Source organism: Lathamus discolor, chromosome 2, assembly GCF_037157495.1.
Source record: "Lathamus discolor isolate bLatDis1 chromosome 2, bLatDis1.hap1, whole genome shotgun sequence".
Taxonomy (NCBI): Eukaryota; Metazoa; Chordata; class Aves; order Psittaciformes; family Psittacidae; genus Lathamus; species Lathamus discolor.
This window is the reverse complement of record NC_088885.1, coordinates 117222938-117239787: the sequence shown is the minus strand read 5'-3', so window position 1 is coordinate 117239787 and position 16850 is coordinate 117222938. Positions and strand designations below refer to the sequence as shown.

General features: G+C 37.2%; 1 protein-coding gene across 4 annotated transcripts in view; it reads right to left on the bottom strand.

The window, feature by feature from the left end:
• Positions 1–1043: 1043 nt before the first annotated feature.
• UBE2V2 (ubiquitin conjugating enzyme E2 V2) overlaps positions 1044–16850 on the bottom strand; it is a 32287-nt gene continuing 16480 nt past the window's right edge. For 2 of the 4 annotated variants that reach the window (XM_065668232.1, XM_065668231.1), the window contains exons 2-5: positions 11775–11920; positions 8577–8702; positions 2084–2143; positions 1044–1910 (exon numbers count right to left, since the gene is read on the bottom strand). In XM_065668232.1, the coding sequence (XP_065524304.1) occupies positions 1764–1910; positions 2084–2143; positions 8577–8702; positions 11775–11920 (479 nt within the window). In that variant the 3' untranslated portion in view covers positions 1044–1763. Of the gene's footprint in view, positions 1911–2083; positions 2144–8563; positions 8703–11774; positions 11921–16850 lie in introns of all 4 variants that reach the window. The other 2 variants (XM_065668234.1, XM_065668235.1) reach the window with 2 other exon arrangements.

The window sequence follows — 16850 nt, the reverse complement described above, 5'->3', positions numbered from 1 at the left end:
TGTCTAAAAACCATAAACTGACAAATATTAATTAAACCTTTCCATTAAAAAAAAAAGAACACCTAGTTTATTGCTTTCAAAGATTTGTTCTTTACATCAGACATAGACAAAGGCATATCAATGAAAGTTACCTGGCTGTTGATGGCTTTTGATTATATTTACTTTTTCAAAAGAAACACTAAATAAAAATTTGAATATTTGACTTGCTCCCGATATTACATGTTCTCACCAAAATGAACAAAGGCTTGTATTTTCCAAGGGGGAAAGAGGGACGGGAAAAGGTATCATTTCCAAAAGGATAGTATTAACTACTTTCTTATGAGAAATCAGTAAGAGAACTAAAATCACTGTTTGCACCGGACAGACTACATTGAGAAATCCAGACTAGCTATTGCAGGAGAGACAGAAAGCACTCTAGCCACAAAGACTGTAGTGTCATGGCATATGATACATGGAATACAGATGGACATATGACGATCTGTACCACAGGTGTAATTTTTATTAAAGCTTCCTGAATTTTTTTAAGTGTTTCAGAAAAGGCAAAAGTGGAACAGACAAAGAAAAATAAATACAAGAAACATAAAAGAGGAAAAGATGCAAGAAAGCAAGAATCAAGGCAGGAACTGCAAAAGCAAGACAAGGGGCTAAGAAATAAGACAGACTTCAGCAATGTGGTCGGAAAACTGCTCAGAGGTCAAGTACGCAAAAATGAAAGTTACGCTCAATTCTCAAAAGAATCTGGAGGGGATGTGGATAGGCAAGGGTTTCCTGGGTTTATTTTGGGGTTGTTGATTTTTCTTTCAAATATATATATATGTACACACACACAGAGTGCGAGCTTGTCTAAAGAAGTGATACTGTAGATGAAAGAACTTACTCCCTGCAACAAACAGAATACCTTGACCTCTCAAGTAAACTAAGCATACAAAAGTGGTAAAAGGTGCATGTAAAACCAGCAGCAATATTATGTTTGGCTTTCCACTACTTCTGCAAGTTCCTGTACATATATTACATCACTATTATAGAAATGGCACAGCCTCAGACACTTTCCACATTTTATTTACATTTTAAGACTAACTTTAATCTCAATCACATATCCATACATTTCCTTTGTTTCACTAAAACTTAAATGCATGGTTTATTAGAACAAAGACTGTAAACAAATATTTACCATGTCCAATACATGTAACACACAGGAGCTGCTTAACAGAAATTAATCCCCCCCATTTTATAAATACAGGTATCAAAACAATCCTGAACATACTTTGTGACACTACTAGTAGTCGGCACCCACACCCTTGCAAAATTAAACAGGATGAGCAACGGTATTCACTGTACCTGTTACTTTAAAACAAATTTAACTGCAGCTCTTTTACTAAGCAAGATGGATAAAGCATGCCATTTATATTTTGCCTTCTCAAGAGATTATTTTCAGAAACATATATTATTCCACAGCAACCTGACACTTTCTGTCATGCTTTCATCTTGTAAAACCTGAATTCCAATTTTAGGCTACTTCAGGCTTATGCTTAAATGCAGTGCCTCAGTAAGAGAAAAAAATAATTGTGCTGCCTTTTTCTCCCATAGTGCCTGAAAACATATTGGGCATACATATATTATATATATTCTTACAAATGTCCAGGTCATGTATACCAGCTGAAATTCTTTTAATGTGTGGGTGTTTGCATTGTGAGATTTAATCAAGACATTAACATGAGTAGAAGGTTGTTGTTTTAAGACAGAAGTTTGAGAATCAGCTAAAATTAATTGTTGTAAGTTTGTCCCTCTGGAGGTTGTGGAAGCTTCATATTTTCTTTGGACATCATTAGACGTCTTAGCTCTTGAAGTACAACTTTAATGCTATAAGAATTTTGCCATTTTGCTAACACTGGTATGCTCCGTGCATCCACCTGGAAAAAGAAGAAAGAGTTGTAAGTTATGATGAAATGAAACATCTCTACATAAATAACTGCTATTGACTTAATTGTTTTAAGAAAGGGTCTAAGCATTCCCTGACACTTTTTCTGTGGCATAAAGTCCCTGTGTTCATAATACAGTTTAAGGAAAACAATCATATACTTACACACAGATACAGATTCTGTAATAAAATCCATGCAGGTGGACCCTTCCATCTGCGCTGATACTAATATTAGTGAGAAGGAAAGGGGTGGGGGGAGAGGAAGACATCAGCCAACTTTTCACAGCAAAACTGGAGCCGTATCTTGTAAAATACATTAATTTGTTTCAAATTATCCCCCAAAAAAGAAAAAAGTAATCACCTTCATTATGCCAATATATACACTTGGGTTTTCCTCAGTTCTTTAAAAGAACCTGTCACACAGGAGTCCATAGAATACCTTTCTAAAGGAAAACTTCCCTTGTTTTTCCCTTGCTACAAGTATCAGTGATTTATTTCACATCAATATGACATGATGCTTCTGATACATTAAGAGTCACTACATACACTAAGAAATGGCTTGAAATACTGCGATAACTGATTCATAACGTTTGGACATTTCTTAGTTCTTTGCATCCTTCTTACAGTAAGTCATCTTACGGAGCTGTGAAGATTACTGTACATCACTTACCAATTTGAATATGAACTGAAAGGAAAGGACATGGGACTTCTCCTATGCGTTTATAAAACCTGTGGGACAATTTACACAATTATATTATAACAGGGAGTTTTCCATAGAAAAATTAGCAATTGAAAGTCAGCTTGGGAATTGTTTTTGGCAGCAGGTAACTCCTGGCCACCCAGCCCCTGCAAGGAGGAACTTAAAAAAGACAAAGGGGACTACAGCTGTACAACTGCAAAGAAGGCCCATGGGCAGGAACAGGGCTATTGCACGCTACTGAACTCCACTGGCAGAGTAGCACAAGCAGCCCACACAGCTATAAAAGTGCTGGAAACCACTGCTTTATGATTTAGTCGGCACAAAACATCAAGAAGTTTCTTATCCCATCTTATTTAGGGCAAACAAAGAAAAAACAACACTGGAACCAGAAACAAGAATGTTAACACAGATGGTTTATTTCTAGATTGTTTGAAATGAGGCTGTCTATTTTCAGAACAACAAAAGAGACTAAACCTTTTTGTAGGAGGAAACAGGCCAAGGTTTAACAACATGCTGGCCTGGGCAGCAATACTAACCCAAGAGACTTCTGCTCCCTCTCACTAGGCACTTGTTCCTTCAACAGCTCTACTGCTTATCAGCTCAGGTGAACCATGAAATCTGTCTGGAGCTACTTTCTGACCTGAACTGATAGAACCCACCAAGTTTAAAACCCAAAACAGAAAGAAGAACACCTTGGAAAGAAGTCCCTAAGCACGGTCCTTCATTCAATTCACATCTCAGCACTATAAGCATTTCTCTTCACACAAATAATGCGCTGCTCAGAGTTGGGAGCCCCCTTAAGTCAGTAGAGCTGCCAAAGACTGCCTCACATCAAAGCACAGTACAAAAGGCAGTCAGATTATTTAATAATTACTGCAAACATTAATAAATTAGGAAGAAAAAAAAAGCATCAGAAGGAAAGCTCCATTATGCAGCAAGATTGTGCCAGTTTAAAATACATGAGTGTATAAGCCAATACAGAAATGTTTTCAAAGTAACACTAGTCAGACCATCACTCTAATTCCTGCACTGCTACTCCAATTTAAAGGGGTATTTGGTTTAATGTGGTAGATAAGAGGTAATGTCAGAGAAGAATAGTCTTTGCAACTGGAAAACAGGTTCTCTTCTTAAAAAGCAGACTACTAGATAAAACCATGAGTGAGTAAAAGGTAAATTCTGATAAAAGATCACCCATGTTATCAAGTAGCAGCTTCAGTAATGCATCATTTAGCCTGAATCTTTGTTCTGAGGTACCAAGCTCTTAAAGAACTCTTCCTCTCCAATCCCTCTGAAGAAGGTTAAAGAACACTCCAGCATTTCTACCCAACAAACTGGACCTAGCAAACTAAGGAAAACATTAATCCTTTTCATAAGTTACAATAGTAAACATCACAGTACTCAAAATTGTCTTCCACATAGAAAATGCCAAGAGACATGTAGAGACAACCATTTTTCCTTATGGGATTCTACAGAAAGAAGAAAAGCTTCATGGTGGTTAGGTATCATGATAACAGAAGATATAAGGGTACAGTTCTTACCTTCACTTAGCATAGAGCTGCAGATGTTTAAGAGCTTATTTTCTCCCCTCTCACACACAGAAACACTTATTAACATTTGTTACTACTTCTCTGCAGCTAACCTAACATCCTCTTCAATTTGGCAAAATGGAACAAAATGTGAGAGCACTCCCTGAATGCTTTGGTAAATGTTCTTTGGCAGACCAGTAGTTTAGAAAATTTCCATGTTAATCAATCACAATACTTTCTGCTAAAGTAGCTGAGATCACACCATGTGTCACTGACCTGCCTAAACAAAACAAAAAAATCAATAGTCTCCCTGAAAAAAACATGGGGAAAGAAGCCACAGTAAACGACTATCAAGGACCAGGTAATGGTTGCAACAGAAGATTCCCAGCCAGGAAAGATGTGCACCTGGGAGTGGAAGCCCACATGATAATAAACTGGTTTAGAAGACCACTGGTAAACCAACATGGGTAAGAAGAAAAAAGTAGTTTTAGACTTCAGTAGATTTGAGAAAGAAAACTAACAGTTATCTGTTCAGACAAAGACTGCGTTAGTTAAAAAACATCTGGAAAGGCAGTTGCTCTGGGGCTCTTCCTCCTCCTCAACTTTGCCTTTGCAGGCGCTCTTAAGTTTGGAGATCTACCTCATTTACAGCACATAGTGTTCAGTCACAACTGCTGTTCAAACAATGCAATTCTACATATACCAGCTGTACTGGGATGTGAGACCTGATCACTTAAAAGTAAGCTCCTCCAGCTTTTCTTTCTTAGCTGGGAATTTTTAACAAAAAACTCACAGACTGTAAACTCTGCTTTAAGTGTTACAAATGTTTTCTGACTACAGACTGCTGCAACATGACATTTCTGTTGCTGTTTATCTCAAGTCTCTTTTCTGCAAGTCACCGACTTTTTTCATGACATCTTGCAGCAGCAGAGATTTTGGCTCAGGTTCTGTTTTGTGTGCAGAATTCATTTCCAAGTTAGTGCAGAATAAATTCACTTTCTGCAGAACAATGACAAAATATTTGGAAGAATGACACGAACTATGTTCAAATCACAAAAGCATCGGGTAAGATTAAAGTACACATTCTGGAACAATGGGAGAAATTTCAAGGCCACATAAAACCTAATTAAGCTGAAAACTGCAGCCTGTAGACAAGTTTATTCTGGGGGTGCTCCATTGTAAATCCTTAACAACAGCAAGAGAAGCAACATGTATAATTCTTATTTTTTTCTAAACAATTTAAATTATTTAATTTCACACAATGATGAAAAGTATCAAGTGTTTATAACATTCCCAATATTTTAACTTCAAGAAGTAGCAAACTGCTTAGTTTACAATAAGCATACTCAAGGCAATAACTGAACAACAGTATACAGGTTTATAGCTGACAGAGTCTCAAGTGAGTTAAAGGAAACAAGTATTTCCAGCTGTGAATGATATCTAAATGTACAGAAGTGATTGCAAATCCTGAAAGACAGACTACAGAAGAGCCCTCATAAATGCAAAAATCAGACATGCTCAAAAGACCACAGGAAAATGAACAGCAAGTCAGAATGCAACCTGTGTTTTATTTATACAGGATACACAAGCCTCCAAAAGGAAAGACCCTGCAGCACTAAGAATGATAAAATACAGTTTCACAATACCAATGCCATTAGCACATAAAGGCATTTTGTCCAGCACTGTGTAAGTACTTGGACTGGAGGTACTGTAATTCTGTATACACATTAACTCCATAGGCAAATTGAAGAGCAGAAAACCACAAAAACTAACTTGCAGATAAGAAGACAATTTAACAGGGTGACTCAGGGCACCTAAGTAGTCTTTTGAGATAAAAAACTGCTGAAGTAGCCCTCTCCTTTCCTGCACTGAATTTATTGAACAGTGATCTCTGGAATCCCTGACTCGCGCTGCTAATGGGAAATGTTACTTACAAGCCAAACTGCGCTCTCAGAATAATCAAAAGAGTCAATAAACTTGCAAGCATGATTATCGATAAATTCACTGCACATGTGCAATTTCCATGCAAAGCATAAAGGGACTTGTAAGTCAAGAAGACTGAGAACCACTGCCAACAGGGCAGTATAAGACCAGCTTCCTTAGGACCCCTTGTAACTCTAGCACATATCCATCTCCCCCCTCCACTATTTATACTCCAACTCGACAGAAATTATCACCCTCTAAACTGACACAGGGGGCCCTGCTTTCCCTCAGGTATTAACTAGCACACATCTCCTGTAAAGTGTACCTTAATAATGTTACAGATGTTTTCAGCAATATGATAATATTGCTATGACATATGATTTTGGCTGCTGTTTATCTCAGGACTCTCTCCTGCAAGCCACCAACCTTCTCATGACATCTATAATCAACTTAATTAAAAGCTGGGCATATGTCAAAAAACAAGGTTCATGCAGAAGCATGGGTAGTAAAGCTTGTCTGAGAATGAAACATTATCATTCATTCAAATAATGCAGCAAACCACTTGTGATCTATTAAATGAAAGGTGAACAAAGAATGGGAGAGCAACTTGGAAGAAATAAGAAGGAATTAAAACAGGAAGCAGCAACATGAACCATTCCAAAATGCTGAACGTGTCCCTAGTTTATCTGACAGATACTAGTGAGCACAACAGCACTCACTAAATAAGCTAAAATGCGAGACACCAGGACAATAGGCACATTAAAAATTACATAATAAGTGTGTTTAAAATTCAGTAGTTATGAAAACTGTTTTCATTAAGTATATTATCTAGTCCTATTTAAATCCATTTAAAAAATAAGCGACACCTCTGCATAGCAAATCCTTCATAAAACATTAGTTTACAGAACTGTTGGGGAAAAACTGAATGAAGGTTTTGCATGAGCTTATAATCTTATTAAAATCAAATTTTCCTGTAGCAATGACTGGATTTTAACACTGCTTTTAAAAACATCAGGTCGATTTCCTGTCACAGTATTCACCCTGTTCCTCAGCAAACTGAGGGAGTGTACACTTCTCCAAACAGAAGATAAAGCCACCTGGCTTGGTAAACATGAGCCTACGAGGCTCTCTGTAGGTCTGAGGTTCTGCTTCTGGAAGCCATCACCTATGCTTTCAGACATGCACAGATGAAGCAACAAGAGCATACTTCTTTACTGATTCAGAATCATTTAACTCACCTCTAAGTATTACCTTAATTCAATTACTTTGCGTTCAGTAAAGACAAACGTACATTCAGACAAGTGTAATATATTACTGTATTTCCTGCTAACATACCCATATACCACTGTAAATGCAAAACAGCTCATGCTTCTTCACTGAGCCATTTGGTACCTCAGACTTACTCACAGGATTTGCACCTCTCCTATGAGAACAGGCTGAGAGATTTGGGGCTGTTCAGCCTGGGGAAGAGAAGGCTCTGGAGAGATCTTAGAGCAGCTTCCAGCGCCTAAAGGGGGACTGACAATAAATCTGGAGAGGGACTTCTCGCAAGAGCATGTAGCAGTAGGACAAGTGGGAATGGCTTTAAGCTGAAAGAGGGGAGAATTAGATTAGGTATTAGGAAGAATTTCTTTACTGTGAGGGTGGTGAGACATTGGCACAGGCTGCCCAGAGACGCTGCGGCTGCTCCAACCCTGGCAGTGTTCAAAGCCAGACTGGATGGGGCTGTGAGGAACCAGGTCTACTGGAATATGTCCCTGCCCATGGCAGGGGCGATAGAACTAGATGAGCTTTAAAGTCCCTTCCAACCCAAACCATTCTATGATTCCATGATTAAAGTACCTAGTGAATAACGGCGTAACAAACTTGCTTGAGCTGCTGCCATTGCTCATGTATGTGAACGGATCACACCGTGTGGAATCAATGAAAGTAACTTAGTGCAAATTTATATTTAAAATAAAAGTTATTACCATCTGTATCAAAAGATTTTAATGCTGAAGCTCAGAGTCACCTTGGATTTGAATAAACCCAGTACAAAGAAAATAAGAGTTTAAATACATTGGTTCATTACAGATAAATTACTACATCCTGAGTGAGATGCATTATAAATAACCTCAATTTTTAACTAGCAGAAACATCAGATAAAGTCTGTAATAATCCCGTTACAGTATGAATCTAATCCCCTTTTATGAGTGTATACAAGGGAAATACCTACACACAACTTAAACCATTTTTTTCTGTTCAAAAATAAAATCTTCAGCTTCATTTAAAAGAAATTGGTTTAATACTATAAATAATGTTTGTCCCACTGATAAGCCACTAAGAACCACTAATATACTGTAAATAAAGATGTGAAGTAGCAGTCAACCCATTTTTTTAATCAATGCCAGTACTTATACTTTAAAATTTAAATATGAAAGCTCTGTCCAACAAGCATATTCCTCATTTGGGTTTTTCACAGAATATGTAACAGATTAGTAACATGGTTGATCTTACCATTTCAACTTACCATTCCATTGGAATTATTTATTCCATTCATATTAATTTTAGTTACAAATCTAACTGTAGGAGGTGCTTCTGGATATTTAGGTCCACACTCTACTTTCAGACTGTATATTCTGTTTTCATAGTTTGTCTAGAAAGCAAAAAGACAGACTAATGCATCTTACTGAAAGCTGAATAAATATTAAAAACACCACAAACAAATTAAAACAAAGAGGAATAAAGATTAAGAAATATGAAATAATTATAAACCTGTTAATATTATGTACCGATTGATGGTCTTGGATTACTGATCGATATTCCACTGGTTTAGTTATACTGATTACTTGATGAGTATGTATAAGCTACATTACTTAATTGACTATACCATACAAAAGTTTGAGTGTAATACAATTCTTTTTTCAATTCACATTAACTCTTCCCCTTCCCAGCCACCTGCATTCCCAAAACAACTTTCACACAGCAGGGAGCTAAAAGAAATTCAATAACCTTTAGGAAAATTACTGCCTTACCCTGTAAAAAAAAAAATATGTAACACTGCAAAGAACTGGAAATGGAGAAAGACAAAGATGCTAATAACCCAAAAGTTAAGACACAACCAAGAACAAGATGAAAATAGTATTTACAAAAAAACATGTTCTGGAAGTAGTTAACACTCCAGAAGGTATCTAAGACTTCCATAGCTGAGGATTGCTTGGTTTATTAAAGGATTTATGAACTTTGGACAGTGAAGTGATAATTAGTTTGCAGAGTCACCCCAGAGTGACTATGGAAGAGATCATTCTAAGAACAAATACATTTTGAGAAAGTCCAATCAGAAATTGATACAGTTCTATCTTCTTTTAATCTTTTCAAGCAGGCCATGCAAAATAAAAAGTATCAGTGGCTTTGCCGGTCATTGCTTCTCCGTTCCAAAAAGAAGATAAACCCAGTTTCTACACCTGTCTTTCAACTGGCAAAACAGATACAGCTAATGCAAACCAACAGTAGCTGTTATTTCTCCAAGCAGAAGTATCAACCACACAGTCAAGTTATCAAATGACAGTCTACTCTGTGGTCAATTTAAAAGGCAGAGTGGAAATCAGACTACTGAAGTACTCTGTGTCCTACAGTTTCAAGAAGCCACACAGACTGAGCAGCAAGTGGGTCAGAAAGAAACAAGGCAACGCAGGACATGCTTTGTCAGAAAAATGTTTTTCTATTACTCTTTCCCATTGAAAGCTGAAGGCCCAGTATAAGTAATCTTGTCCAGCTACAGGTAACATAGCTGCTACTACAACAAGAACACAGTAACAAAAATTCTCATTACTCACTCAGATAAAACCATTTACTTGCATGCAGAGGGATGCTGTCAGTTACAGTAGAAATACGCCAAAATGTATATACACTGCTAACAACTCTGAAAAATCCTAAGGAATAGCACTCCTCCTCACTCCCTTATTTCCTACACGTGTGCCTTCTTAATTTTGCTCAGTTTTTCAAGTCACTGTTTTACTGCCAGCCAACCCCCCCAGGCCAATTCCCCCAAAAAACTCATTTCTGGTGTATAAGGAAGAGGGTGGATATGAAAGATTTTTCCTTTAATCCAAATCAAATCTTCCCTTTCTCCCTCCACGCTGGTTCACCTTTCAATGAAGCAAGAGAAAAAAACTGACAAGGAACTTTCACACAGCTCTAAAGAAGCCATGTATGTAAAGAACTTCATGCTGCGGACAGTATAAGCGACTTTCTCTGTGTTCTGCCTAGCTGCATGCTGCCTACATAACTCAGCCAATTCCAAAACCACACATCTTCTATAAACCCTGAAACTGGATATGCAATTCTTCTCAAGGTGCCATTACCGGCCTTTGGAGCTGGTGGCCTTAACTTTATACTGCAACATATTTTATTAGCAAGACCGCAAGTCTCTGAAATGACCCAAAATATTACTTGCATGCACTCTTTCATATAAAGCAAATAAAATAACAGCAATATAAATAGGCTAGAATTAAAAGTATCCCAGGTTGGTTGAGGTTTTTTAAAAATGTATGGGATGCTACATGATGATCACACCCTTCAAAGACATATTAGGCATCTACCTTAGGCTGAACCAAAAACGAGCCACAGGCAGTTCTAAAGGCTCTTTGGAGAGTCAAGGAGACACTACCTGGGTCACATTTGAAAATCCTTTTCATACCCCGTAAGACCACAAAGCATTATGCTTACATTTGAAATAGGTTCTCTCTCAAATGCACCCAAATTTTAGGAGCTCAGCAAAATTATGCAGGTGTTCAAAACAGTCTGCTGCCAGGTGCAACTAACTCTGACTTCCATAAGGAGCTTGAATTACACTGAACCTAGAACTCTCTTATTCTGAAAGACATTATCTGAGGCTAAGATCTGATCCCAGTTCTTGTCTTGGATAGTTCTTTCAATATGCCTTGCAGCACTGAAGGACACACAGGATAGAAACCTCACATTAGCAGTGAAAGACACAAGCTAACTTAGAGCTACTTGAAGTATACTCATTTAAAATTCTCACTTAAACAACGATCTTTTGTATCACATATTGTAACTCATGAGAAAACGTACACAAAAGTCAAGTGTACATTCATCTCTGATGAGGCTGATACTCAAGACATGAGAGATGATCACTTCTCTTTCAGGTTTTATCTGTCTAGGTAACATCTTGCAGAACTTAAAAGGTCAGAAGAGTATGAACATTGTGTACATATTTCATCTCATTAGAGGCAATTAAAAACTGCTTGGTCTTTAGGCATGACTCAACTGAAATGCTAAAACTGCTAGACTAAAAGACTATTTGATAAGACTTGTGAAAGTTGAAAATATATTGCCAGTTTACTATAGAACTGAAATCACTAGGCACATACGATAAACTGGAAAGACAGTTACCCTGTTGACTGTTCTGTCATTGTACATTTACATTAAATAATGGTAGAAACACAGACTTTAATATATTCTTAACAGTAAGAAGTCTCAAATCAGAACTGGTTCATACAGACAGCTGCAGAAACATGTACTATGGGAGGCTAGACTAAAAACACTTAACACGCCAGGAAGTGATGGATTCTAACATGACTATACAGTGTTTCTACAACTTCATACATTGAATTCTAACTGATTTCTTTACACTGTATAAAAAGTGACTTTTTTTTTATTTTGTATTGCCTACAAACTTAAAAACATTTTGATTCATGACACTCACCCTCGGTGGCCCAATAATCATTCCTGTCCATCTGGTGAGTGTCATATCTTCATCATCTTCAAGGCCCCAGCTTACTGTACCATCACCTACTCCTTTCTGTCCTTCTTCAAGTTCTTCCAACAAGCGAAAATTACGAGGTACTTTAACTACAGAAAAGGGAAGAATGTAATTAATACTGCTCACATTAAGGAAAAAGTAAGCCATTTCAATGCTTTTATATGTTATGTACTAGCAAATGTTAAATATACTTTCAAAACTAAACAAATAGTTCCTGCTAATTTATGCAGCACTCAAATTGTTTTGAGGCAACTAACCACCAGAAGCTAGTTACTACCAAGTGATAGCAATACAAACTATAAAAGAGAAAACAAGAAAGCTCTCCTTAGTTTGAGATGGCTTAATTCTGATTCTTTTTCCCAAGATCAGTGCTGTTTAAAGTCAGTACATTTCAAAGTCAATACACTGTCTGTCAAGTTCTACTCAACTAAAATCCACATAAAATTGATACAGCAAATTGCCTCCAAAAGTGAAGAATGCAACATTTACCACAAATTATCTTAATAAATGTAAACTGTAAGAGAAAGATTGAAACATTTTCACTTGATTAAAAAAAAATCCTTTAATATGAAAACAGATTAAAAATCATCTTTTTAAACTAGCGATTATTATTCCCACTTAACAGAGAAAAAAAAAGGCACAGAAACACTGATTATGTTGTAAAAAGAGATAATGATATATTCACATCAGAATGTGAAGATGCACTGCCTCTAATGAGAGCCAAGTAATATTCACTTACTGAACTTTAATTACTGTATTTTGATTATTATACATGAAAACAGACAGATATTGACAGGTATTAAACAAGTGGATGCTTAACTGCTTTGCAGCACAGAAGCTAAAATGGTATTTCAGCACTGATGAGGAACAAAGCTAATCAACACTTGAACATGCCATCATGGTATGTGTCTATTTTCAAATAAAATACGCACAATGATGTAGTAACAACATCACAATACAATAAAACTTCCACCTTCTTATAGCTGCTTAGAGCTATAGTGTTTTCCATTATTTTTACTAGAGATTCTTTCTCATACAGGTAGTCTAGAAAACTAAAACTCTAAGACTGGGTACATACAAAGTTGTTAGCAAGGAATACACACTACGCAAGTTTGAAAATGATACAGGGTTAGGGTGTCAAAGAAAAATGTTTTTTTTAACAGTTACTTAGTTACTGGGATTTCATTCATAGTCACTTGGGTATTACATTACCCTAGCCTGCATTCCAAGCTGTCTCTATGCAAAAAATTAAGTCCAATATTATACAATATGATTATTTAGTGAATAGATATGCATATAGACCAGCACAGATAAACATACCCTTGAACAACTACTCAAATAGCTTATCTTGCATAACTATTAACTTTTTTTTTTTTTTAATAATACAGACTAGGGAGAGGCTCCTAAAAACTGCAGAAGCAAATGTCTCCAAGTTCTCCATATTCCCAGAGAAAAGCATTAAGAGTACAGATTAGGACAGCGCAAGGAAATTAATCAGTCATTTATGGTCTCACCTTCCTTCTGGCTTTGGTACTGCAACTCATCTGAGCCCATATTGAGCTACTTCAGCTTGCTAACTGAGCAGGAAATTATACATTTTGGTTAGTCTCCTGACAGCTCAGCAAACCAGCCCAGCTCACAGGGAGATCTGATAAGTATTGGCATGAAAAGTGCAGCCATGGCAGCAAAAATTCAGACAACTTCAATGTAAAAATACAATGGTTTTGTGGAGTTGAACTACTCAAGAAGCTTACCTTCACAGGTAAGAGTTCACATATGACTGACTGAAAGTACTAGCACAGTACATAAATGAGCAGGTAACTTCTCAATACTTAAGCATAGATCCTTCTGAAAAATTTCACTGAAATTCATTTGCCCATTCTTCTGGTCCCATCCTGACTTGTTATTATATCTGTACAGTTACATATCTATGTATATCAGGAAAAGGGTAATGCTTATCTTTAAAACAAATGAAAATTTAAACCAGCAGGATAAACTTCTGCTAAATGTCGTTTTGCTTTATATGACTGAGTAGCTTCTGATTGGTACCTGGAGCCTTAAATAAAATAAACCCACAAAAAACTCTCACCCCCAAAACCCCATGTACTTTAGCATCCAAACATTATGTTAGGACTTTTCCAGTGGCTTACAGCCACAGCTGCTCACCACCTACCAACCGATACCCAGCCCAACCTGAGCAGTGATCTGGGCCTTCCAGGTAACTGCCCCCAGTTTATATACTGTACATGATGTGCTGTGGTATGGAATACCCCTTTGGCTAGTTTTGGTCAGGTGTCCTGTCTCTGCTCCCTCCCAGCTTCGCATGCCCCTCCTCATTGGTAGAGCATGACCGAAAAGCCCTTGATCAGAGTAAGAGGTGCTCAGTAACAACTAAAACGTGTCTATTATCAGCACTGCCCTCAGCTTAAAGCCAAAACAGCACTGCATCAGCTACTAGGAAGAAAATTAACTCTATCCCAGCCAAAACCAGGACAAAAAACAAAAAACAAAAAACACCTTATCTTTATAATTTCAGTCTTAGAAGCTATCAGCAAAATGAACTGAAATTAAATGCTAATGCTGTCCTGAATGCCCACCTGGGCACATTACTGCACTCCACATGTTTGCTTTGGTCATGCCATAACCTTTACACAATACCTATCTAACTAGCTTGAAGAATGGAATACATTACAACATTGCACCTTCTTTCCAGTAAAACAAGAGCAAGCACTTCTATGTAGAAGTGGTACAAGTGGTACATTACCAAATACCAGATCGGTAATAGTGGTCTCGCTCTTCTGGAAATTAAGTCTGCTTGTAGTATAAGGTAAAGAAATCTTGTTCTTCTCACTATTTCATGTATTCCAGAACGCACAGTCTAAGTTGTGTTAATGGTGTATACACAGCTTGCAGTTTTGTTGTTGATCCAGGCAACAAAATTCATCGAATATTTGCTAAAAATTCAGAAATAGTCCACAACAGAATCTGAGAAAGAATTAGTATTTCATTCAAAGAATTTGGACAATTAAACAACATCCTTCTGTTCCAGTTTGTAGCTCATAAGCAACAGGAGATAACAGAAACCACCACGACTCTTCAGCTGACTACCAGACCTCAGATGTACCTTCTGGAACACATAGTAGCAATTAAAGAAAGAAAAGCCTCTAGCCCTTCACCACCATGGGCCTGACAAATATTTTTCTACCCAGTTCCACTTGCTGATGAGACCACTAACCAGCTGCAGACAAGTGCAGACAGGTTGCTCTTAATGTTTGCAGCAGACAACCCCCAGCTAATACCTCACTCTTTCAAATGAACGGGATTAAAGCAGTCATTCCATTTTATCATTGGCTGAGCCATAGGAATGGCAAACTCCACTCAATAGGCTGCGATTAACTGCTAGATACAACACTGCATCCACCACAGCTATTCGCAACAAGGGACTAAGGCTCTCCATGAGAAAATATAGTTGGGTTCATCCAGATTTAAAAAAAAAAAAAAAAAAAAACCACACCACCCCCCAAAAAACCCTCCAACCCCCCCCCCAAAAAAAAACCCAAAACCCCACAACAAACCACAAAACAAACAAATAACAAAACCTCAAAAAAAATGCAACCTGCCCTCCAACATCTTTTTAATTTATCTGCAAAGCTTACTTCACTATGGATTTTACTGACAAATACCTCATGATCCCCCAAAACCATATACAGGAACTGTCAAACAGCATTTACTAATTTTTCACAAAAAGCTGAAGTAAACATATTTTACTTAAACAAACAGCATTCACTCATGCTTACATATAGTAGTAGTTTTTAATTTAGAAGTTTAATTATTAAACTGGACTACAGAAGCTGGTACCTATTAGAAATATGCAAAATTAACAGTGAATTTAATACCTTGGAACAATAAGAAAAGAATAAAAGAATCAGTAAAGACTTAAATTAAGCAGGAGGGTTTACTTTCATACACATGGAGCTACTTTAGACATCACATTCTAAACCACTGAATTAATAGAAACAAGCAGTACACTGTCCCACAGGACACATTAGAAGTTACAGTTATGCTTTTATCCAGAATCTGCGTAACTTGAAAAAACATTAGAGAAAAAAAAAAAGAATCTTCGGTATCCTTTAGCAGGACCAACAACTTTCACTGAAGCAATAAAGGGGAATTGCCTGGATGGACCTGTTCTTGCTAGTACATCAAGACACAGTTCCACAGCTGGCAATGCCAGACCACCCACTAGTACAGAGATTCCATCAGCATCAAGGCACAACTGCACTTACGTCAAATTTAACAGAGCACACTGACTATACTAAATCACATTTTTAAACAATTCACACAAACACAATCCTTCAAATACAGTTGAGAGTCAAAGCTCCCCACACATCAAACAATTATTTGCAATCTAACAGGAAAGAGCAGGATAACCTAAGCTCTTCTCCCTGCCAATTATAATAAGGGAGCCATAACCCTCATTTTTCATAGATTGGCTCAGACCCTGAAGTGTGAGGCTTTCTGTTATATTATAAAAAAAATAATTTCAGACAACTGTCTATTACAATATCCACACCAACATCCAGTTTCTCTTAAAATCTTTCTTAGCTCTTGACTTGAACCATTCCTGAAAGTTACACCCATGCAAGGAGCCCCATACTGCCAGCACAAACCCCAACACAGCCATAAAACCGAATCTTACTACGGACCCAAGAACAAATTATACCAGTAAGTTATACATTTACACAGCTAACATACTGTCAGGGATGCTATTCTTCCTGATTGAGATAGCTATGTCAGGAAAAGGCTGCAGTATAAACTATTGAGAATGTATGATTTACCTTTTGCTCATTGACTTCCGGCTAACAGAAACTGAAGAAATATGAATAGCTTGGTGTGGTGGTTTATTCCCAGTCAGCACTAAGAAACTTAACCCTATCCCAGCCAAACCCATGCACTTGGTAACAGAAAGGTTCTGAAACCAAATTTAACAACTTCAGGCTAGCAGAAACATTTTTAATT